This window comes from Neoarius graeffei, chromosome 23 (assembly GCF_027579695.1).
Source record: "Neoarius graeffei isolate fNeoGra1 chromosome 23, fNeoGra1.pri, whole genome shotgun sequence".
Classification (NCBI taxonomy): Eukaryota; Metazoa; Chordata; class Actinopteri; order Siluriformes; family Ariidae; genus Neoarius; species Neoarius graeffei.
Window position 1 is genome coordinate 55,494,346 of NC_083591.1, and position 25,555 is coordinate 55,519,900.

Sequence of the window (25,555 nt, forward strand, 5' to 3'; positions counted from 1 at the left end):
TCTACAAGATTTCTCATTATTTCAAGAAAAGTGTCTTGTTTCGACAAAGAACATCGTTATTACGTGAAAAGCAGTGCTGCTACATAAATACTTTTGTTACTATGAAAAAAACTCATTGTTTTAAGAAAAGTACATGTTTTCTCCTAATAACATCTCTTTGAGAAACACCATTTAGTAAAATGAGTGGCTTAATGTTTTACCATATTTCTCTCATAACAATCCTTTCTCTCATACTGTACTGCAGTTATATATTTAATAACTCCTGCTGCCTGTGTTCCACAGCAATGTGCACAGAGCACTACTGATATTATTAAAAAAAAAAAATAAAGTCCCTAAAATAAAGTCTTGAATAAATATCACTGAGAGCCTTGGGAACAACGTGACATTCTTCTAGACTCGCCGAGAGAGTGAGTTATAGAGTTTGGATGCATGTCGAGAAAACACTCGGCTGCATATCAGCCCCGAGTCGGCTAGACGGAGATGTAGTCGTGGCACTACAGGAATGCAGGGCGGCATCTGCAGGACAGCGCCAAGCATCTCGCACGTCGCAGAGAAGGGACTGTCATCACGTCACGTCTCCGAGTTCTGGGAAACAGCTCTCGCACAGTTCTCACCGAGACTAAATAACAGCGAGACGGAGCAATTTTCCAAATGCGGATTTTTCCAAGCTCTTCTCTTAATCCTAATTGTTTTCAGCCCCTTTCTGTCGAGACGTTGATTATTCTGGAGCCGGTAGCCATGATTTGAGCGCAACTCAAAGTCGTGCAGTCTCTCCTGGATTCCTGCAGCCAAAGCACCACCTATAAATAAAAAGCACATGCGTGACTTTCTAGCCAGGCAGCATTTGAAATGAGAAATGAAGCACGGGCTGTGTGGTCATTCTTGTGTACTTTACCCCCCGAAGCTAGCGTGCTTCTAACCGTTGTCATGTTCTGACTCAGACAAGTTAAAACATTATTTATTAGCATATTCGTATATTTTCCTCCATGGTTTATGACTGTTTCGCTTTTATTTTGGGTTCAGCTCGTGTTTTTCCACCCCAGGTTCTTTTCCAGAAAGAAGAGCTCACGGCTCTGGAGTCCACTCGTCTGTGGCAGACGTGAAGATGCGTTCAGGCACCGGGGTCGAGAGCCTCCACCTTCAGCTTGTCCACTCAGAAACTGACGCAGCCCTCCATGTGCTGCTTTCACATCTGAGGTAATGGAGGAAGTATAAGAGAAAAATAAATCGCTGTATTCACTTCAGTCCTGAGAACGTTTTTTGCATCATGTGTACTGTGACGGATTTACACCAGTCTCGGTGTGTGTAAGCTGGACGCACCGATTCAACACAGCATGCGTTGGTCAAAAATGATTAAATAGAGCTGTGTCTGTGTGTAAGCTAAGCCTGTCTAATCTTAATTACTAATGTTAATTATTTACAGACACCATTAAATGGAGTTTGGTGGCACTAGGGCCTAGGCGCCCGCCGGTCCCAGTAAAGGGAGGCGTGGGCCTAGGCGCCCGCCGGTCCCAGTAAAGGGAGGCGTGGGCCTAGGCGCCCGCCGGTCCCAGTAAAGGGAGGCGTGGGCCTAGGCGCCCGCCGGTCCCAGTAAAGGGAGGCGTGGGCCTAGGCGCCCGCCGGTCCCAGTAAAGGGAGGCGTGGGCCTAGGCGCCCGCCGGTCCCAGTAAAGGGAGGCGTGGGCCTAGGCGCCCGCCGGTCCCAGTAAAGGGAGGCGTGGGCCTAGGCGCCCGCCGGTCCCAGTAAAGGGAGGCGTGGGCCTAGGCGCCCGCCGGTCCCAGTAAAGGGAGGCGTGGGCCTAGGCGCCCGCCGGTCCCAGTAAAGGGAGGCGTGGGCCTAGGCGCCCGCCGGTCCCAGTAAAGGGAGGCGTGGGCCTAGGCGCCCGCCGGTCCCAGTAAAGGGAGGCGTGGGCCTAGGCGCCCGCCGGTCCCAGTAAAGGGAGGCGTGGGCCTAGGCGCCCGCCGGTCCCAGTAAAGGGAGGCGTGGGCCTAGGCGCCCGCCGGTCCCAGTAAAGGGAGGCGTGGGCCTAGGCGCCCGCCGGTCCCAGTAAAGGGAGGCGTGGGCCTAGGCGCCCGCCGGTCCCAGTAAAGGGAGGCGTGGGCCTAGGCGCCCGCCGGTCCCAGTAAAGGGAGGCGTGGGCCTAGGCGCCCGCCGGTCCCAGTAAAGGGAGGCGTGGGCCTAGGCGCCCGCCGGTCCCAGTAAAGGGAGGCGTGGGCCTAGGCGCCCGCCGGTCCCAGTAAAGGGAGGCGTGGGCCTAGGCGCCCGCCGGTCCCAGTAAAGGGAGGCGTGGGCCTAGGCGCCCGCCGGTCCCAGTAAAGGGAGGCGTGGGCCTAGGCGCCCGCCGGTCCCAGTAAAGGGAGGCGTGGGCCTAGGCGCCCGCCGGTCCCAGTAAAGGGAGGCGTGGGCCTAGGCGCCCGCCGGTCCCAGTAAAGGGAGGCGTGGGCCTAGGCGCCCGCCGGTCCCAGTAAAGGGAGGCGTGGGCCTAGGCGCCCGCCGGTCCCAGTAAAGGGAGGCGTGGGCCTAGGCGCCCGCCGGTCCCAGTAAAGGGAGGCGTGGGCCTAGGCGCCCGCCGGTCCCAGTAAAGGGAGGCGTGGGCCTAGGCGCCCGCCGGTCCCAGTAAAGGGAGGCGTGGGCCTAGGCGCCCGCCGGTCCCAGTAAAGGGAGGCGTGGGCCTAGGCGCCCGCCGGTCCCAGTAAAGGGAGGCGTGGGCCTAGGCGCCCGCCGGTCCCAGTAAAGGGAGGCGTGGGCCTAGGCGCCCGCCGGTCCCAGTAAAGGGAGGCGTGGGCCTAGGCGCCCGCCGGTCCCAGTAAAGGGAGGCGTGGGCCTAGGCGCCCGCCGGTCCCAGTAAAGGGAGGCGTGGGCCTAGGCGCCCGCCGGTCCCAGTAAAGGGAGGCGTGGGCCTAGGCGCCCGCCGGTCCCAGTAAAGGGAGGCGTGGGCCTAGGCGCCCGCCGGTCCCAGTAAAGGGAGGCGTGGGCCTAGGCGCCCGCCGGTCCCAGTAAAGGGAGGCGTGGGCCTAGGCGCCCGCCGGTCCCAGTAAAGGGAGGCGTGGGCCTAGGCGCCCGCCGGTCCCAGTAAAGGGAGGCGTGGGCCTAGGCGCCCGCCGGTCCCAGTAAAGGGAGGCGTGGGCCTAGGCGCCCGCCGGTCCCAGTAAAGGGAGGCGTGGGCCTAGGCGCCCGCCGGTCCCAGTAAAGGGAGGCGTGGGCCTAGGCGCCCGCCGGTCCCAGTAAAGGGAGGCGTGGGCCTAGGCGCCCGCCGGTCCCAGTAAAGGGAGGCGTGGGCCTAGGCGCCCGCCGGTCCCAGTAAAGGGAGGCGTGGGCCTAGGCGCCCGCCGGTCCCAGTAAAGGGAGGCGTGGGCCTAGGCGCCCGCCGGTCCCAGTAAAGGGAGGCGTGGCCTTCCTCTCTGCCAAGCTAATACTGAATCACACGGTATCATGTGTTATTAAATGCTTGGCTGAGTTAATTTTGCCTCGATAGTTTAGTTCATTGGTCCCATTGTATAATTTTGGAAGGAGATAAACACCTCGATTCGATTTTTCATGCTCAAGCAGTTGTTTTTTTTCCCCACTTTCAGTAGAAAAGTTTGAGAATGTGGAGACACCGCGGTAATGGTAGTGTGAACTATCCTCGCTCACCCTCCACACACTACAAAAAACAGACTTCATTCTCAAGAAGACTCTAAATAATATGATGTGCAGTTAATCAAATCATAACCCGCTGCCATCATCCAGGGATTTGTGTTTTTTTTTTTTTTTGTGGAAAAAATACTTCCTTAAAAGTAAAATGAATGAACATCACTAAACACAAAGGATTTCCATCATAAATCGTTTTAATGACGTGGAATTTGACCTCGGAGGAAAACGTTAACTCGATTCTAAAACGTAATGGATTCAGCGTGGGGTACAGACGGTGATCTGGCTCTCACTGTGAGGAGAGGACAAGTGAATCGACTCTGTGTTCATGAGAACAAATAACGAGACATTTATTTAGCATTATTACAGAAGGAGTCTCCAGTGTCAGAGGTAAAGCTGTAACTTTAAGTTTTGTAACATCTTCAGCACAGAGACGGGGGGGGTAAGGCTGGTGAGGGGAACAACCGTTGTGAACATTTATCCTTTTATAGTTGCATTTAAACATATGCATCTTTCTTTAATTAACACAGACATGTAATCTGTAGTATTGGATGAATGAAACACCATGGAACCTTGTTATTGGAAAATAATATTTGTGTGTGGTAACAAATGACCCTTTCATCACACGATCCTGTTGTTGATTAATTTCCTGTAACAGCACACCTCATTCCTTATATAATACTGTACTTAGTTTTTAATGCTTGTCTTTTATACAGGTACAAATCAGAAAATACACATTGTTCTACTTTAGAAACGTTTGTATAAAATAAGCGAACCAGCCGAGACGTGGTTGGTATTTGGTGCTTTAGTTTTGACACAACTTGCAAATCAAGACTTTGTGGCGTCTTTTTGTTCAATTTTATAGATAAGTATGTCAGAAACAATATAAGCAAGATTACGCAGTATTAACAGTGTGGGGGGGAATTTTGCTATATTTCCATTACCTGTTATCTTATGTTAGCACTGAAGCTCCAGAATAAAACTAACGAAGCAAGCACGTTTGCCAGCGAAATATTTTTGAGATGGCGTTTGCCATTAAAACAGAGTGGACTTTTGTTAATATACATAAGATGCTGCTCTAATGGACTGTGCGCTAACACACGGACAATCCATTAGTCACGTCGGCATCGATTTAATCCCTTGTACAACACATTAAGCCTTGCAGAAGCCTGCGTGTCTGCCAGCAGTGGCCTCAATATGCCAGGCTTTGTCCTGAATGCCAGCAGCGTGGAGCGCGTGCCAAAGCCTCACTGCCCTTAATTTACCTCAGACGGTCTGGACCAGGGGGCTGCAGTGTGCTCTGTACCTGTCCGTCAGGACCAGCTCGTCTCTCAGCACACCATGTGTGCAGTCCGGCCAGGAGACGTGCACGAGACAGACAGAGCGCAGAGCAAAGCGCCAACCAGATTATTTAAACCATCCACAGGACGAGATCAGAAAAACGCTCAGGAATCTTTGTGGTGAAAGAGCAGACGTTTTATTGAGGCATCTATAAAAATTCTTGAGTTCATATCAAACTCATGACATGGAAAGTTGTAACACTGTTGCTTGGGCAACTCAGAAATGTGTACAGTGGTACTTAAGTTTATGAACCCTTTAGAATTTTCTGTCTATGTTTCTGCATAAATGTGACCTAAAACATCAGATTTTCAAACAAGTCTTGAAAGTGGATAAAGAGAACCCAGTTAAACAAAGATGAAAATATCACACTTGGTAATTTATTTATTGAGGAAAATGATCCAATATTACATATCGGTGAGCGGCAAAAGTGTTGGGTGTTTCCAATCAATGGGGTGATCATCAGGTGCGAGTGTTTTGCCCCGTTTTATTTAAAGAACAGGGATCTATCAAAGTCTGATCTTCAGAACACAGGTTTGTGGAAGTGCATCTTGGCACGAACAAAGATTTCTGAGGACCTCAGAATAAGAGTTGTTGATGCTCATCAGGCTGGAAAAGGTTTTAAAAATAAATAAAAAATCTCGAAAGAGCTTGGACTCCACCAATCCATAGTCCAATAGATGGAGGATCACCTTCATAGGACTTACTTTTCCCAGGAGTGGTCAACCAACAAAGATCATGTACAGTAGTCCATGAGGTCACAAAGGAACCCAGGGTGACTTCTAAGCAACTAAAGGCCTCTCTCTCTTTGGCTAATGTTCATGAGTCCACCATCAGGAGAACATTGAACAACAATCCGTAGGTGCTAAAGAAGGCAACTGGACTTGCTTGAAATCCTTGAAGACGTTTCACCGCTCATCCAAAAGGCTTCTTCAGTTCTTTAAAGAAGCCTTTTGGATGAGCGGTAAAACGTCTTCAAGGATTTCAAGCAAGTCCAGTTGCCTTCTTTAGCACCTACGGATTACAGTCAGTGCATTTACGTGCACATCCAAATCGAGCTACTGTCGGTAATCGAGTTAAGGGTCCCAGCAGGGGTGCCAGAGAAATCCAATCCTACATGCACACAAGGAAATCGAGCTATTGTGTGAGGTACGTTGTGCACCCGAGCCACAGGTGGCGCTACACGCCCCATCGTGTTGGTACACTTCCGGTTGTCGTCATGAAGAAGAGCTATTCAAGAGTATAAACAAAGTTATTAGTTCCGTGTTCACAAGAAGAACGACGACGAGGACAGCAACATCGAGATATATATTCAACTCCTTCAGCTGAATGAGCATGAACTCTATCTCCTCATTGCTCCAGAAGTGCACGTTTCTACTACTGTCGTCATGCCGACCGAGGCTGTTGTGTTTCCCGCTTGTGGTCTCGTCACTTCCGGAAGGGGCAGTGCTGAAGTAAGTAGCTCGACTACGTAGCTCGATAGGGTTTACATGCACTAAGTAGCTCGGCTACAATCGCATAATCTAGGTCGCGTAGCTCGATTACGAGAAATCCAGTTCGGTTCGATTTCAGCCGAGCTAAGGTGTTTCCATGGCATTTAGAACTTCGATTTCAGTCGAGCTACGGCAGAAATTCGATTTTCTCTATGTGCATGTAAACGCACTGAGTGACCTGAGAACTTTCACAGACCTATTGAACAAGAGTGGTATACATGGCAGGGTTTCAAGGAGAAAGCTACTGCTTTCCAAAAGGCACATTGCTGCCCAACTACAGATTGCTAAAGACCACAAGGCCAAACCCGAAGGCTACTGGGAATATTTTGTGAATGGATGAGACCAAAATAGAACTTTCTGGTTTAAATAAGAAGTGTTCCCTTTGCAGAAAGGAAAACCTTGCATTCCAGTATAAGAACCTTAACCCATCTGTGAAACATGGTGGTGGTAGCATCATGATTTGTACCCGTTTTGCTGCATCTGGAAGAAGATGGCTTGCCACTGTTGATGCAAAAATGAATTTTGAATTATCCCCATGAATTCGAAAGGAAAATGCAGGACATCTGTACGTGAACTGAATCTCAAAAGAAAGTCATGCAGCGAGACAACAACCCGAAGCACACAAAATATTTTAGTAAAGAACAGTTAAAGAAGAATAAAGTTAGTGTTTTTGGAATGGCCAAGTCAACATTCTGACCTTAATCCAATAGAAATGTGTGAGCAGTTCATGTGAGGAAACAGCTCACACGGTTTCCTCACATGTGGGGAAGCCATGGTATGGCCTAATGGTTAGAGAAGCAGCTTTGGGACCAAAAGGTCACTGGTTTGATTCCCTGGAAGGGCAGGAAGGGCTTTGAGCAAGGCACCTAACCCCCAGCTATGTTGTACATCTCTTTAGATAAGGGCATCTGCAAAATGCCTGTAATGTAATGAAACCCACCAACATCCCAGAGCTGAAGGTCTTCTGTTCTGTACAGAGGAACGGGATTAAAATTCTCCCAAGCTGATTTACGGGTTACTGGAAAAGTTTAGTTGTGGTTACTGGAGTCACACTGGACACCTGAAAGCAAAGGTTCACATACAGTACTTTCGCTACTCATGGAGATATAATATTGGATTGTTTTCTTCAATAAATAAATGACCAAATATAATAATATTTTTGTATTACTTTGGGTTCTCCTTATCTAGTTTTAGAAAACTCATGAAAATCTGATGCTTTGGGTCACATTTAAGCAAAAATATACAACCCCGATTCCAAAAAAGTTGGGACAAAGTACAAATTGTAAATAAAAATGGAATGCAATAATTTACAAATCTCAAAACCTGATATTGTATTCACAATAGAACATAGACAACATATCAAATGTCGAAAGTGAGACATTTTGAAATTTCATGCCAAATATTGGCTCATTTGAAATTTCATGACAGCAACACATCTCAAAAAAGTTGGGACAGGGGCAATAAGAGGCTGGAAAAGTTAAAGGTACAAAAAAGGAACAGCTGGAGGACCAAATTGCAACTCATTAGGTCAATTGGCAATAGGTCATTAACATGACTGGGTATAAAAAGAGCATCTTGGAGTGGCAGCGGCTCTCAGAAGTAAAGATGGGAAGAGGATCACCAATCCCCCTAATTCTGCGCCGACAAATAGTGGAGCAATATGAGAAAGGAGTTCGACAGTGTAAAATTGCAAAGAGTTTGAACATATCATCATCTACAGTGCATAATATCATCAAAAGATTCAGAGAATCTGGAAGAATCTCTGTGCGTAAGGGTCAAGGCCGGAAAACCATACTGGGTGCTAGGGCTTTGACTTCGAACTTCGATATTCGAATACAATTCGAATGTTGTGAAAAAAAAGACATGTTCGAACGAATATTAGGCAGCTCTAAATATTCGAACCTGTATATGGTATCATTAGGCATAATTCTTTTATTTTTGTGAATGTGGTTGTAAACGTTTTCAGTTCAGATCGCGGTTTTTTTTTTTAACGTCTGTGGAATTTGTGAATCGCGAAGGTCATTGTCTTTTGTCTTATCTGGGCACCTGTAGACGTTAGCGTCAAGCTGACTATGCGACACTGCGCAGTAATGCTTTCATGCGCTGTTATTTTTGTCAACTTGGGATAGTTGCTAAAAAAAAATAAATAAATAAAACTATTAGCTTACTTGCGCAAGTAGCCTATAGGCCTAAATTAATTTAGCCTACACATGGTGGAATTTACATACCATGAAGTTCATAAGTTAACGAAGTGAGCACGTAAAACTAATCTGTGATCTTATAACATATCGTGTCCGTGTTTGTTTGAATTGTGAATCAGAGACACGAGCAGGAAGCAGTGACATGACATCTGACACCGGTCTCATTCAAAACAAACATTCTCAAAAGCCAACACGAATGGGCTCGGAACGGCAGTGTTATAAACTCACAGATTAGGTGTAGGCCTAGCAGTACCTGCTCATTTTGTAAACGTTCCCCTTTGATTGTCAGTGAGGCTACAGTTTAGAGGCTTTCATCAGTACAAGCAACCAGGAAACCGAAGGAACAGCGTTTCACACAAAAAAGGCAACGGACAAACGACGAAGTTTGTGGATTATGTAACGTTAAAAGTGTCAGCCGGTATAATGCCAATTACTACGACACTGCACGTTTCATTAGTAGTGATTGTAAAAACACGCCTGAATATTTCATATTTCCTGCACGTAATCTTATTGACACTGACTGAACACTGCCCCCTGGTGGACTGAATATCATTTAATTTTGATGCCGAGGTGTTAGTGAGGCATTTAAGAATAATATAATTAATAAAAGTTTGAATACTATTCGAATGTCTAGATTAATTTCCAAACGAACTTCGAATATGATTTTTGGGCCAAGGTCAAAGCCCTACTGGGTGCCCGTGATCTTCAGGCCCTTAGACGGCACTGCATCACATGCAGGCATGCTTCTGTACTGGAAATCACAAAATGGGCTCAGGAATATTTCCAGAGAACATTATCTGTGAACACAATTCACCGTGCCATCCGCCGTCGGCAGCTAAAACTCTATAGTTCAAAGAAGAAGCCGTATCCAAACATGATCCAGAAGCGCAGACGTCTTCTCTGGGCCAAGGCTCATTTAAAATGGACTGTGGCAAAGTGGAAAACTGTTCTGTGGTCAGACGAATCAAAATTTGAAGTTCTTTATGGAAATCAGGGACGCCGTGTCATTCGGACTAAAGAGGAGAAGGACGACCCAAGTTGTTATCAGCGCTCAGTTCAGAAGCCTGCATCTCTGATGGTATGGGGTTGCATTAGTGCATGTGGCATGGGCAGCTTACACATCTGGAAAGACACCATCAATGCTGAAAGGTATATCCAGGTTCTAGAGCAACATATGCTCCCATCCAGACGACGTCTCTTTCAGGGAAGACCTTGCATTTTCCCACATGACAATGCCAAACCACATACTGCATCAATTACAGCATCATGGCTGCGTAGAAGAAGGGTCCGGGTACTGAACTGGCCAGCCTGCAGTCCAGATCTTTCACCCATAGAAAACATTTGGCGCATCATAAAACGGAAGGTACGACAAAAAAGACCCAAGACAGTTGAGCAACTAGAATCCTACACTAGACAAGAATGGGTTAACATTCCTATCCCTAAACTTGAGCAACTTGTCTCCTCAGTCCCCAGACGTTTACAGACTGTTGTAAAGAGAAAAGGGGATGTCTCACAGTGGGAAACATGGCCTTGTCCCAACTTTTTTGAGATGTGTTGTTGTCATGAAATTTAAAATCACCTAATTTTTCTCTTTAAATGATACATTTTCTCAGTTTAAACATTTGATATGTCATCTATGTTCTATTCTGAATAAAATATGGAATTTTGAAACTTCCACATCATTGCGTTCCGTTTTTATTTACAATTTGTACTTTGTCGGAATCGGGATTGTAGAAAATTCTAAAGGGTTCACAAACTTACCACTGTACGCTGAACTTATCGAATTAAATCACTAGGTGTGTTGATGATAAATCTTTTATAGAGAGATGGGGAAAACTACAAAGCAACATTTCCTTCAGATTTATTGCTCAATTTTCTAAAGACCCACTGTAGTGACTATAGCTCATAGTAAGTGCACCCCTGATCATCACACCTGTGTGTCCATTCCAAAACCATGGACATCAACGCAGAGTTGGTCTTCTCATCTCATCTCTAGCCGCTTTATCCTGTTCTACAGGGTCGCAGGCAAGCTGGAGCCTATCCCAGCTGACTACGGGCGAAAGGCGGGGTACACCCTGGACAAGTCGCCAGGTCATCACAGGGCTGACACATAGACACAGACAACCATTCACACTCACATTCACACCTACGCTCAATTTAGAGTCACCAGTTAACCTAACCTGCATGTCTTTGGACTGTGGGGGAAACCGGAGCACCCGGAGGAAACCCACGCGGACACGGGGAGAACATGCAAACTCCACACAGAAAGGCCCTTGCCGGCCACAGGGCTCGAACCTGGACCTTCTTGCTGTGAGGCGACAGCGCTAACCACTACACCACCGTGCTGCCCAGAGTTGGTCTTCCTTTGCTGTTGTTATAAGCTCCAGTTTGGGGAAGAACTACATATGGATGTGATGGTCAGGCATCCACGTTTGTTTGTTTTTTTGGCCGTATAGTGTAATTTGCCTAGAACATTGGTTCTCAGACTGGGATCCAGGGACCTCCCATGATGTATAACCAGGGGATTTGTGGTGTTGGTGTGGGTTTTTTTTTTTGTTTGTTTTTTTGTAGAAATTAAGACTATCATCAATATTATTGATGACATTGAGTTCATATAGTTATTAGCCTTTTTGATATTTCAATTGCTTATAAAAATGTCAGCCAGAATAATAATTAAGTTTAACTCTGGAGTAAAAACACTCTGACGCCAAGAAATATCCAGAATGTGATTTTAATATGCCTAATATTTGAATAGTTCATAAAATAAATCCGTGTTGAAGGGGGCTGTGGAATTTATTGTACAGTTGGAAGAAGGTTGAATAGCCCTGGACTTGATAAACGGAACCTCTACATGAACATTAGAACATTTGCAAACTGCAGGATCTGTCATTTCTTATGATGTGATGTTGATGTTTAGCTCATCTGTCCATAAGGCTGATGAGCTGTTGCCATGGCGTTGCATCTGTCGTCCACAATTCAGTTAAATCGCGTCACCGCCATCAGTTCTCCACAGATTTCCGTTCGTTATGTTTGAAAGAACTCCTCAAATTTTTTACTAACGAGTTAGCAATTAGGCCAAATTAACGAATTTTCCAGGCCTCAGAAGAATTGCATCTCCTCTCTGATTTCTCATCCGATTTCAGTTCTGATCGGTGTTTTGGGTCGATCTTCTCTTGAGGAACGAAACTTGGTCATTGGTTTGTTGATTTTCCTGTTGTAAACAATTTTGTTTATTTTCAGTTAAATCGTATCTCCTCCCTCAGTTCTCAATGGATTTCAGTTCTGATCGTTTTATTTGAAAGAACTCGTCTTTCTGGACAAAAGTCGGTCATTGTATTGCCAATTTTTCTGCTAACAAATTAGTAAGTCAACTTAACACATTTTTCTTCTGACTAGAATTGTATCCCCTCTCTCATTTTTCATGTGAATTCAGTTCTGATGGATGTTTTGGGTCGATCTTCCCTCGGGGAACAAAATTTAGTCCTTTGCTGATGTTCCTGTTGTAAACAGTTTGTCACGTAGGTTGGTCCTCTCTCTCTCTCTCTCTCTCTCTCTCTCTCTCTCTCTCTCTCTCATCGTCACATTTCAGTTCTGTTTGATGTTTTGGTCATCATGGTGGTTTTGAGGGCAGGACAGAGGAGATGCTACGCCCTTGACATTCTGGTTATTAATAATTTAAGCAACACTTCTGGGGCAAAAATTGATATTCCGAAAGATTTGGTTTTGTTTCCAGGGTCACAGTGCCTTTACAATGCCATGGATGATGATAAACAATAATAATATACTTGTTTTCACGAAAATAATAAAACAGTCCAAATGAACTAGACTAAATACAGTAAACTAGACATGTAGAAAAGTGCAACATGTAGAATAGTAATTAAATGAGGCAAAAGTCAAGCCAAGAAAACGATCAAATACTTTATTGTAATAGATTTTTTTTTTTTTAAATGTTACGTTCTAAGCCTATAAACCCTTTCTCGCTCTATGTGCATGTTCTGGCAGCACACCGCTAACGAAAGCCAGGGCAATTAATGCTAATAAATTCCGTTCTGCAGGCTTGTTTACAAATCAAGCAGCCTAAACAATTTTTTTTTCACCGTGTTTGTTTCTTGGCTGTACCTACTGAAAAAAAAGGCTACCTTCATGTGTCTACTCACCAGCAGCACTAATTTAAAGCAGCCCGGGATCTTCATCTTCTCCTCACATGCTCAGGTCCTCAGCACATAACCATACACACAAGCTCGAATCTGTGTTAATGTGAATCCAGCTTGGACGGATTACGATGAAATAATCGTAGCATTAACACTGGTGATTTTACTGGCCCATTGTGCCTGGTAGGTGTTCTCGCAATAAATACACCAGAGTCACATTGTGGCTCTTAAATAGCTAATAAATCGAAAAGGTGTGGTGGTTTTTTTACTCCACATACGGAGGCTTGCTGTTTAAAGCAGTAAAGCAACACCATAAAGAGGCTTTAAGATATTACACTGGTCATGAATTACCACATGTTTGATTTTCAGGTCCCCCCACCGTGAACCCGATACCTTTGCCGGATTTGGTGTTAATAAAGTCAAGTTTCTGACCCTTGAAAAACTCTAATCTGTCTTTTAACAAACTCCACAAGCTATTTGAACACCCTGATCATCTTTGCCCTGGTTTGAAATGTAAAATGTGCGCTTTAGCTGAAGTTATTTGCCTTTCCATCCCCAAAAGAAGAGCAAATTTGCCTGTTTTCCAGTGAATAGGATCCTGGGAATGGAATATTACCCCTCTGTCTTTCTTCGGTTCTGTTATGTTGAAAAAGAGAAAGCGGTATTACTTTACATTACAGGCATTTAGCAGACGCACTTATCCAGAGCGACGTGCAACACACTCAGCCCATGTTTACATTAGACCGTATCAGCGGATCATCAGATTAACGTTTTTAAAACGATTAGTGTGCACACAGCAACACCAATACACGATTCGCGTGCACACAGCAACACCAATACACGGATACGCTCGGCTCCGCAGGCATCCTGCGCTCCAAATCACTCCGCCCTGAACAGCGAGTGCCCTCTGGAGGGTGCGCACTCCAGCCCTGCGCAGCTCACACAGCGCGCGAGTGAAGTGAACAAGCAGTGATTCGGGACTGAGCCGCTGTGTGTGTGATCCCAGCGCACATCACTTACCACTTGCAAGTGGAAGGATGGCAAGCCTAAAGACAATCATAAGTACACAATGGGCAGTATTTGCGTCAGTATTTGCAGTATTTTCATACTTTTATACTCTTTAATGAAAGGTGATACAAGGCGGAAGTCCGCGCCGTTTTTCAGCAGTCGCGTCACATGACCAACGCCAGCGAATCAGGAAGGTGGATGTCACAGTGACGTTGTCCAATGAGACGCCAGCTAGAGCTCAGCACAGCGTATCCGCGTATTCTGAATGTTTACACAGCACCGGAGCTGACACGATCTGGATTGAATACGTGGACGCTGGCGGATTCCCGTTTCCCGGCGTTTCCAGGCGGTTTAATGTAAACAGACAGTGCATCCGCGAAGAAAACAAGACAGATACGGTCTAATGTAAACGTAGCCTCAGAGTAGCCTGGGGAGCAATTGGGGGTTAGGTGCCTTGCTCAAGGGCACTTCAGCCATTCTTGCTGGACTAGGGACTCGAACTGGCAACCTTTTGGTCCCAGAGCTGCTTCTCTAACCATTAGACCATGATATGTTGAGTGTCTTTTGCTGCTCCTGAACCAGTAACTTCCAGTCCTCTTCTCCCAGCATCAGGACACCACAAGGCTTCAGGACAGAGCTTTTAAAGTCCCAGTATTAGAGTTGTTAGCATCGCTAGCTAGCTAAATGATGGGTCATTCAGAGCTGCATGATAGCATTAACACTATAAACATGCAAAATTTAGTCGAGTGTCTTCATTGTCCCTGTTTTTTTTGTTTGTTTGTTTGTTTTTCCCCAGTGTAAAATAAAATACTTCATGTGGGCGGAGTGAAGGTGCATGGGGGCGTGCTTATAAAATGACTGAGGAGAGGCTTATGTAAACACAAATGAGCACTTCTGACTGTAACGTAGTTTTCCAAACTAGTTTTCTCAGCTACATAACACACTTGTACCTTAGCCTGGACCCGACCATCCTAAGCGTGACGCAACACGAGGGCCTGTTGCGAGCTTAGTCTGGCCAGGCAAGCTATCTACAGCTCTTCAAAGCTCCCGAAAAATCGGGAACCAATCAACTTTGAGCATCTCCAACGGCCCTGGGTAGAGGCGTGTTCAAGGCACTGACATAGTAGAACTGCGACCGGAAGCCATAGATTGTTTACAGATTCTATGCTGGAAGCGCTTCATTCACGCTTCCGCATCTATTACGCATAGATGCTGTATTGAAAGCATTCAACGGGAAGTTCTTATTGAAAACGGAGCAAAGAGCAGCCCTGGAGGTATTTATTGAAAGGAAGGATGTTTTCGCCTTGCTCCCGACCGGCTTCGGTAAGAGTTTAATCTACCAGTTAGCCCCGTCGCGTCGCATACGTCAGAGGAAAGAGTGATGTGATTGGTTTAAGCTTCGTCACAGCCTTTTCTGGCTTCGACCAGTAGCAAACTGAGGCATTTCAGGGAGGCGGGTCAACCACGGGCTCTGGGAAACGGTTGGGCTTAATAGCTTGGCCAGACCAAATGCTCGGAGAGCTTTGAAGTCGCGTTAGCCAGGCTACTTGTACCTTGCCTTAAACAATTAAATAATATTGTCTGGCTTTTTTTTTCGTGGTATATCAGATATATTCCATTCAGCTAGCATGATACTGAACAAGTTGAAGACGAGTAGCTGAATGGAATATATGATGGACCATGAAAAAAAGCCTATAATTATTATTCATTCCTTTTGGGTGTTCGTGTCCTTTCTCTTTCAAAATTCTCTCAATCTTCCGTATTTAATGAAGCAAACTTGGCAGCCATATGTGTTTACAAATTGTCACAGTCGCTCACTCGCGCGGAAGTTTTACGTGTCATGTCTTGACAACCGTGCAATATTAACCATATTCAATGCTCATTCTCCATTGGGTAGAGTGACAATATATGGAATCAATTTTGTGCCAAAATGTTCATACAATACTTTTGAAATATCAAACAACAAATCAAAATACTAAAAAAAAGTCAATTTTTTTAGACTGGCAAACAAATTATTCGTGTAATCGTGCAAAATATCAGTCTATTACTCTTCAGAAACCTTTTATTTTTGTTCCGCATCTTTCTCAGTTTTGTTTGACGTAATTTATTTTGGTTGCGATTCCAGCTTTCTCGTTTGCGCTCCCTGACTTTTTTGCTTGCAGTTTTGGCACAAACTTGACGTGTGGGTGGGCTGTCCAGGAACGCATTCCCATTGGCTAACTTGTGTTTGACTGACGGCTACGCTCAGCCATTCCCTACTCGGATTCTGGCGGACTGTTTGACGAGTGACCGATCCATTGACGGTAAACAAGGATCGAGTGGACTTCAGTGGCGACTATGATTCTGAATTAATTCATAGTCGCCACTGAAGTCCACTCGATCCTTGTTTACCGTCGATGGATCGGTCACTCGTCAAACAGTCCGCCAGAATCCGAGTAGGGAATGGCTGAGCGTAGCCGTCAGTCAAACACAAGTTAGCCAATGGGAATGCGTTCCTGGACAGCCCACCCACACGTCAAGTTTGTGCCAAAACTGCAAGCAAAAAAGTCAGGGAGCGCAAACGAGAAAGCTGGAATCACAAACAAAAATTATGTCAAACAAAACTGAGAAAGACGTGGAACCAATATAAAAGGTTTCTGAAGAGTAATAGACTGATATTTTGCACGATTACACGAATAATTTGTTTGCCAGTCTAAAAAAATTGACTTTTTTTTTCTTTTTTAGTATTTTGATTTGTCGTTTTTGTTTGATATTTCAAAAGTATTCTATGAACATTTTGGCACAAAATTGATTCCATAACAATACACGTAGGATATGCTAACAACATTGCATGCCAAATGAATGAAACCCGCTAGAAGGGAATAGAACACGTTTTTATTCCATCGAATAAGTGTCCTGTGTGTATAATAATTCATCATGTTTTGCACATTTTCCAGGTTATTGCACCTTTACTAGTTTTATTTAATTATCATTGTATAACTCCTGAACTGTACGCTTCATTTAGCGTGCAAAAACATGCCCTTGCTGGTTCCTGGATCTGTTCATGTACACAGCAGTGCTGAAGCGACGAATTCAGAATGTGAATTTTAAGCGCATGGTTACATTGCAGTGAAACTACTTGTTCAGACAGGGGATAAACCTCAGGCTGGGGTCATTCCAGTTGCATTAATATCAGTCGATGATGACATTTAATGGAAAGTTGCAAGCTTTCCATGCAACCTGCCACACCTCTTCCTTTATCAGTGCGTCGCAGCGGTGGCTCGGCGGTTAGAGGTCTGTACGTGTGGAAGGTTTGGAGGTTTGATTGGTCAAATCCTGTCCTGTCTCTGTACAAGTTTGTGTATTATACTGAGCTTTCACTAGTTCAGTAATGACGACTGTAGATGTAGTAAAAGTTTGGTGTTGTATGCAAAGTTTCCCGAGAGACCACACACGAGACAATAGAAAGTAAAACTCATTTATTATTATCTTGTTATTGAAAGATGCATGGTGTTTCTGTGGAAAATTTGTGTACTATACTCAACGTTTACTGTATCTACAATACACTCCAGTTCTCTCTCTCTCTCTCTCACACACACACACAAGGCCACATTAAAGCCACTAATGAGCTTCTGGAAAAAGCTCTCGACTCTAAACTGCTCAGCTTGTGCTTGGATTGGTTTCCTTTGTTTTGTAAATTTATTAAATAAACGCATGTCCTTCTTGCCTTTTACGTTTTTTTTTTTTTTCCTCAGCAGAATGAAGTTTTGCCCTTAAAGTGCCATTCCACCATTGGATGTATTCTTTGGCATAAAATACAATATATTTTATGACAACATGACTAGACAGAGAAATCTTTCAGCTTCAAAATGATAAACAATTTTGACAACGACAAGTATATTAATTTTGCGACCAAAGTCACCTACCCTTTTAATTTCCGCGCGGTAGTGAAACGTGATGTCATCGGCAGGTTCCCCTTCTTGTGTACCACGTGTCGGTCTATTTTTAGACCAGGAAACCCCCAAAGTGAGAGAGTCATTTCTCCTCGTATATGGGGGCCAAAAAAATTGCGAAAAATTGAGTTAACCTTTCAGTTAGCTGGATTTATTGGTATTAGCTAGATTTATTGGTATTATTTTTATCACGTTCTATCCGCCATTGCTGATGATATGTGCCACGTCACATGGTACACAAGAAGGGGAACCTGCCGATGACATCACGCGCGGAAATTAAAAGGGTAGGTGACTTTGGTTGCAAAATTAATATACTTGTCGTTGTCAAATTATGTTTGATATATCATTTTGAAGCTAAAAGATTTCTCTATCTAGTGATACCATTGATGTATGTTGTCAAAATGTATTGTATTTTATGCCAAAGAATACATCCAATGGTGGAATGGCACTTTAAGCTGGCAACTGGTTCAGAATAAAAACCTCATGCAAGTCTTATCTTATTTAAAGTCCACACGAAGGTTCGCCGTGTCCTTTGCACTTTATATGAAGACCAACAAGAACCTCATTAGTGAGTGGTGTGGTTTTGAAAATGAATTAAAGAAAAAATTGTAATCCTGCTTATGCTATGCCACTACTAAGAGAGAAGGCTAGTTTTATTTTTAGCCAAAACCGTCTGAAATAGACATGGCGTATGTTTAGAAAATCAGCAATTTAACCACCATAACCCTTTGAAAAACTCTCTAAATATCAGCTAAAACTATCAAAGTTCTTAAATAATATTTAGGATGGCTATTGTTTTGTGGATTTTTGCATACATTTCTGTGGCTTGTGGCAATAATATAGAATTGTACATGATCAAAGTTGATTTTAGCTTGGGTTTTACATTATAAGAAAGAAAGACTGACAGTGACATATTAGGTTGGTTACAAATTGGTTCAACTTATTCACATCTGTAAAATACAGGCCTAGGTGATATCTCTGGGAGTGGTTTTGATGTATTACATGTTGCTTTATTTTTGCATGGTGAGGTTGACATTTACATGGAATTGCCCAGTTGTGAGTTACGGTTTCGAGAGCTGCAAATCCAGCTACTGAAAAAGGTCAAAACTCTGAAAGTCAATGTACTAACACTACGTTCAGACTGAAACGACCCATATCCGATTTGTTGTGAAATCCGATTTTTTTGTTAGGCCGTTCACATTACCAATTATATGAGACTTGTATGCGATCTCCAATATGAACGGAAAACGACCCAAAAATGTCCCGCATGCGCAAATTGACATGTAATAAGCACATCTGCGTAATACGTAAACAAAAAAAAAAAGCGCACTCTTCAAGTTTGCAAGTAAAGCATGGAGATGAGGCGAGACCTGGCGATGTGGTTTTTGTGGCGGCGGCGGAACTCACACAATAATCTGATTAATGTGGGCAGCAGACTAATGAGACCGAAGGTGTCAAATTACTGGAAATTTCCAGAACAATCTTATCTTGTAATACAGGATGGTTTAAGTTATAAATCAGTTATAGAAACTGTTTTATTTAATCAGGCTAACAGATCAACATCCAGGTCCCTACCAAATCCACCATTAGCTTGATCAATTCTATAAAAAAAGTCTATTTAAATTCTGAAAACTGTACAAATGTTGTTGTTTTCCACCAAAGAGGCGGGATTAGCCAACGCAGAATAGTGACGTTTGTCTCTTGTTGATGACGTGTAGGTCGCATGAATGTGACCTGTCCGGTCAGACTGCAGTCGCATGTGAAAATATCGGATATGCATCGGATTTAGGACCACATATCCAAGCGGCCTGGGTCACATGTGAAAAAAATCGGATCTGTGTCGTTCAGATTGTCAATAACAAATCGGATACAGGTCGTTTCAGGGTGCAGTCTGAACGTAGTCTAAATGAATTTCCTTGCCTAAACGCTTTGACACCAAAGACCATCATAAAAAGGGTACCTACTGCCATCGGGCGAGGCGCCACAATATAGATGTGAAGAGAGTGAAACTCTCGTGGTTACCAGAGGCCTGACCCTCACTGTAACCCCAGGTATGTAACAGGTGAGAGGCCGAGGGCTATAGAAGCTGAGATCGGCGCCGCCCGATGTGCCTTTGTGGCACAGTAAGGACTTTGATTTGAAATGCTTCGACAGATCCAGCGTGCATTGAATATTCATTATACAACTAGACAAGCAGAGACTTGAAATCTCTTGTTTGTTTTACAATAAATTGGCCATGAGATGGTGCCAGTGACCGCTTGGGTTGGCTTTGCATGCCATTTTGGAATGATTTTAACATGGCTTGAGCAGGTTCGTATTGAACCAGGTGCCGCTCTAAGGACCACATTGTCTGTTCATTCAGCTGAAGAGAAGTGGCCAAGGCTGATAAAAGAGGAGGTGTGGCAGGTTGCGTGGAAGACTTTGCAAATTTCCCGCTAAATGTCATCATCGTCATTTTTTTTATAGCAAGATTCAGCATATCTGCCATGCACATTTCTGCTCCACCCAAATATCCTTCAAGTGCTTGGAAATGCAAGATGGATTGGTTCTGCATTCTCAAGTATTAGAGAAGTCAAAGCAGTTAAAACAAACCCCATGTGTTCTTCTGAAACAAATGATTTTAAAGAAACGATTTGTCTAATTCAGACCTGGGCATTTTACGGCCCGCGGACCGCATCCGGCCCTTTGGTTCATTCTGACCGGCCCGCGTAAGGTTAATTAGAAATTACAAAATAAACGTATTTTCTAATTTTACCTCATGCATGGACTGAATGTGCAGTGCTTTTATTTTGAAGTTGTGTTCAACAAAAACGCAATGCGCGCGACATGAAAATGGCATGAAATCCCACGAAACCTAATCCTGCGATAACTACTTCCGTAATTTGTCCAGACCAACCACAAACTTGTACGTCATCCTTCAAACGGTCCAGCCAATCACATAGTGCGACGTCACCAGCAGGCGTCGGAGCCGATCTCCGGCGAAAAACACCAAATGAGGTGATTAAACTACAAATGTGCGCGTCATTATTATAATATGATGTATTTTGCTTGATATTTGGAGTAGAAAGACAATATTGTGATGTCTTTATTGTGTTTTGGGGTGAATGTGACTGAAAAAAAAAATGGTACGAACGTTCACATTTTGTTAACCATTGTTTTGGGAAATTTGATTGAATAAATGACTTTTTTTTTTTTTAAGGCAACCTCGTTTTTTCCATACTCCTACCAGCTTGTAAAAACAATTATTTATTGCTTTATATAAAGAAATACAATTAATATTATGCAGAATTTAGTTCAGCCTTTTGGTCCGGCCCTCCACAAAATTTCTCACGTGGCCCCATGGAAAAAATAATTGCCCACCCCTGCTCTAATTTATATCTTTCTGGAGAAAATATGCATAAGATTTGAAGATCAAACAATAGGCACTAGGACCCTGAGGCCCATTGAAAGAGGGCAAAACAAAGCTGGCAGGAGCAAAGGAATGAGCCAAACACAGGACCGGCAGGAGAAGGAGCGCTGGGAATGTTCAGACAGGCAGATAGGATGAGGGTAAGACGAAGCTGAGACGAGGGATCAAGGTGGCTGCAAAGAGACAGAGTGACAGATCGAGATTCACAAGCAGATAAGCAACAGGAGGAGGAGGAGTAAAGGGACGAAAGGAGGAGGGGCATGAGCTGCTCAGGAGCTTAAAAAGAGCAGAGCGCGAAAGGGTACTTCATAACCCAGAGTGAAGGTGGAGTAAACTGAAGGAGGAATAAATCCGCATCACTCGAGGGCCTATGGAGCGGAAAGGACCCGGGCAAGCAAAGCGCCACAGGGACTGTGAGGTTAGTGAGGGAGCAGGGAGAAACTAAAAGAGGCGATCCCACCCACTGAGCAAGTGTACCCCACACACACGCACCAGCTTCATCACAGCCAGTCACGCCGTAACAGAACCGTGCAGCTGCCTAATCGTCACACAAACGCATCAACGGTGCCACACATGCTGTATTTATGGAATACACGCGCAAGGACTCATAATTCAAAGCTCAACCTGAAGGAGTTTAGACTGTAACAAGAAGGCATAGAAAGTCTTGGATGACACAAGGGCAAGACTGAGCTTGGAGTGGGTGGGGGGGGGAAACGAAACATTAAGCCTTATACACCACTTGTATAGCTGGAGATAAATATCCCTGATCTCCAGAACTGAACCTCAGAGATTTTCTTTCCTTCTCTTAAAACCATCCCAGTACTATTTCTTCATGAGAAGCATCAGTCCTTTGAAGAGCTGAGGATCTTCACATCAACAAATATCCATTTGAGAAACCTGTTCTGGAAAACACTACAAGAAGCTCAATCACTCTCCACCCTCCCGGGTGTGGGATGGGGCCTGAACACTGAGGATCCGTGAGAAATCACTGCCCTCTGACCCTGCGCCATGTTGCCCCTGCATGGGCTGAAAGGGCCACTCCTGCCCCTGGTCCTGAGCCTCCTACTCGCCACCTGTGCTGAACAGGACAGCTTGGACGATCTAGAACTTGATGACGAGAGCAACTCCGTGAGCACAGAGAGTCCTGTAAGTTCAGCATCCATACCCATGTGGTATGCACCTGTGTTTAATGCATAACGGAATGTTTTCATGTGTTTTTTTTTTTTTTTTTTTGGCATCTTGCAAGCAGTCGGTTTTCTACAAGTGGTGAACGCGACCGTAATATTTGTGTTACAGTTACGGAAAATGTTGCCTCATATTAAATGTTGATTCATGCTCTGGTTGGAATGCTGTGGCAATTTCTCACGACTATGATTGATTTGGTAAAAATTTGGTGACCATGTCTTCTGCAGGAGACTGTGTCTTCAGATATGGACATAGTTGATCCTCTCAGCACCTGGATAGTCTTCAGGGATAACTCCAATAAGGGTGGAAACAAGAAGCCCAAACAAAAAAGAATCTCAAAGGTAAGGTTCTGACCTTGGGACATGGATCCACAGAAGATCTTACAGAAATGAGGTCTGAATGAACCAAAATTTGAAGGACGTATGTGCTATTGCGTATAGAATCAATGGTTAAACATTACATCTATAGAACCTTAAAAGGTACGTTTCCGACAAGAAGTTGAATATCTATCAGAAGTGAACAATCCTTGAGGAACCCCATAGTGTGGGACATCACTTCCACTCAGAAGCTTTAATGCTGTGTATATAGTTCATCCTTATGCATAAATTGTAACCTGTTTTAATTTCTCCAGCATGGCCTGCCTGGTCCTCCAGGCCCTCCCGGACCCCAGGGGCCTCCTGGACCTCCTGGCCCGCTGATGCCCAACCAGGACGAGATATTGGAGGACCTCCAGCTAAAGCTGAAAGGTATGATATTTGTTCATGATTCTTGGCTATAAAGGAGCTACAAAGACTGATGTGACCTGTTAAAGAAGTCATAGTTCATCCAGCCTGGTCAACATGGTGTCCAGACCAATCAAAACTCTCCTGTTAATTAATTTCGAGGCAGCCTGTCGTACTTTTCAGTGATGTCCTGGCATTACAATAAGCTGAAAGCACTGATGGAGCTTTAACTCTGTGGACATGTTGAGATGTAAACACTATGCATGGAAAAAGTTTGAATGGTGTACACAGATGTCTTTTATCAGTTTATAACAACAAAACTACAAAGTTACAGTATGCATCGATTTCCAAAATTCATGACCTGCTCCATCATTGTCACTCATTTCATCCTAGAATATTTGTGGCTTATTGCATAATTTGTTAAATATATAAGACTCTAGGGGGTATCAAAGATGTGCCAAAACATCACCAGATGTTTTCCGATCTTTAAATGCCCAGGAATGGGATTCCCAAAAGCATCACAGCACAAAGATCATCGTTAAATGGTAGCGCGAGCAGCACAATGAACACTCACTCTCCTAGTTAAGACACTCTTAACATTAAGAAGATTTTGGGAAACCGACCCCAGTTTTAGTGAACCTGTGCCTCCGATCCAGGATGTGATGTAATACCTATTCAGTGGTAACCTGTCTCATCTCAAGGTTCAATGGCTTGTGTGTTCGGAGATGCTTTTCTGCTCAGCATGGTCGTATAGAGTGGTTATTTTGAGTTACTTTAGCTTTCCTGTCAGCTCGAACCAGTCTCACCGACTCGATCAACCAGCCGTTTTCTCGTTGGATGTTTTTTTTGTTTTTCACACCGTGTGTAAACTCTAGAGACTTGTGTGTGAGGATCCCAAGAGATCAGCAGTTTCTGAAACCAGCCCCTCTGTTTATTATGAATGTTAACTGAAGAGTTAAGAGTCTTGATCTACATCTGCATGATTTTATGCATCTACATAACTGTATAAATGAGCAGGTGGACAGACAGTCTTGTTAAAGTGGTCTGTGTGTCCATCAATAAACCAGTTATTCCACTCAATCTTGTCGTACATGGCTTATAGACAACTTGGTGCTACGCGCCTCGTTGGCTATCAGCTTACATATGACTCGATTTGATGGAATAACTTTTTTATTCTATCCACATGCACTGGATTTTGAGAAACTGAGCATTTTTGTTTGTATTTTTTGCAAATTCGATAAACTTTATACAAAACATGACAATTTCTACTTGGAATGTAAACAAACCGGCGAAATGACCGGAGCAATTTGTGAAAAATGCTATTATAATAATAATTCTTGAAAAATTTTAAAAAAGATGCGTTCTTACTATCAAACACTTTTTATTCTATGTTTTGGGGTTTTGTTTTCAAGTAGAGTTTTTATTTCGTCCTCGGTTAGTTCAGCAACACGCTCCGCTATTTTGTTTTAGTTTTTGGTGGTTGGCAAACCAATTTAAAGGCGCATTACCGCCACCGACTGGACTGGAGCATAATGTATGTATGTGTGGGGGGACTATATTCTTCTTAAATACTTGATAAAGTGATATATCTGACTTAATGCGCGCTGCCATTTTGTTTTTCTCTACTCACAGTATATGAGCTGATATCCTAGTAGTAGAGTAGCAAATCGGAGCATGCGATCACTCGTATCCAGTGAATGTGGATAGAATATATGAAAGGCAAGAGGAAAGCTTAATTTTTCATGGAAAAAAAAAAATTCATAATACACATGCGCAAGGTTCTGCTTAATTAGTCTTTCCTGAGGTAAAACATTCCGATGAAGTCTGATGCCAGTGATTATCTGAAACCCTGCCCATAATTACAGAGAAGAAAACTTTACCGATACAGTTAATTATATCCTTCGGCAAAACTCTTATTCAGTTGAGGAATTGTGGGGAAATCAGAGCGAGATTGACAGTGAAATAAACACGGCTTTCGGGTAAAAGTTTCAAACGTATTTGAAAGCATCGTTGCTTGATGGATTTAAGACCCGATTTGATCAGAAAACAGCCCACAATAGAGAGTTTCCCTGTAAAAGCTGGTTTCTACACAAACAGGCCATTACAGCTTCCAAGTGAACCCAACAACACATGTTTACTTAGTTTATTATACAGTTTATACAACTGGGACGGGCAAAGTTTTTGGCTCGGGGATCACATTAGGTTTTAGATACCGGGTTGGTTGTAGCGCGTTTTATTATCCAGTTAGTTATAATTGCTTGCAAGTTTTTAATCCAGGGAATAAAGCCAAACCAGGATTATGAGGGTCTTTTCCAAAACAATGAAATTATCACAGGTTTTATTACCGTGGTCATTCTAATGTGTTGTGTGGTGGGGGTTTTTTTTCCCTTCCCTTTGAGTAATTATAGATATGGAGATGTTTAGCATTTGAGGAAGGAGTCTCCAGTGTCAGTGCTTGGTAACAGTCAAATCGAACACTGTAACTA

At 43.9% G+C, this 25,555-nt stretch overlaps 1 protein-coding gene across 2 annotated transcripts in view; it reads left to right on the forward strand.

Annotated features, from left to right (window-relative positions):
• Positions 1–25,555, forward strand: part of si:ch1073-184j22.1 (erythroferrone) — a 40,081-nt gene that overhangs the window by 3,374 nt on the left and 11,152 nt on the right. Inside the window, exons 2-4 of one of the 2 annotated variants that reach the window (XM_060906459.1) lie at positions 21,983–22,308; positions 22,575–22,688; positions 22,979–23,093. In XM_060906459.1, coding sequence (XP_060762442.1) covers positions 22,171–22,308; positions 22,575–22,688; positions 22,979–23,093 — 367 coding nt within the window. In that variant the 5' untranslated portion in view covers positions 21,983–22,170. Of the gene's footprint in view, positions 1–21,851; positions 22,309–22,574; positions 22,689–22,978; positions 23,094–25,555 lie in introns of those variants that run through there. The other variant, XM_060906458.1, reaches the window with a different exon arrangement.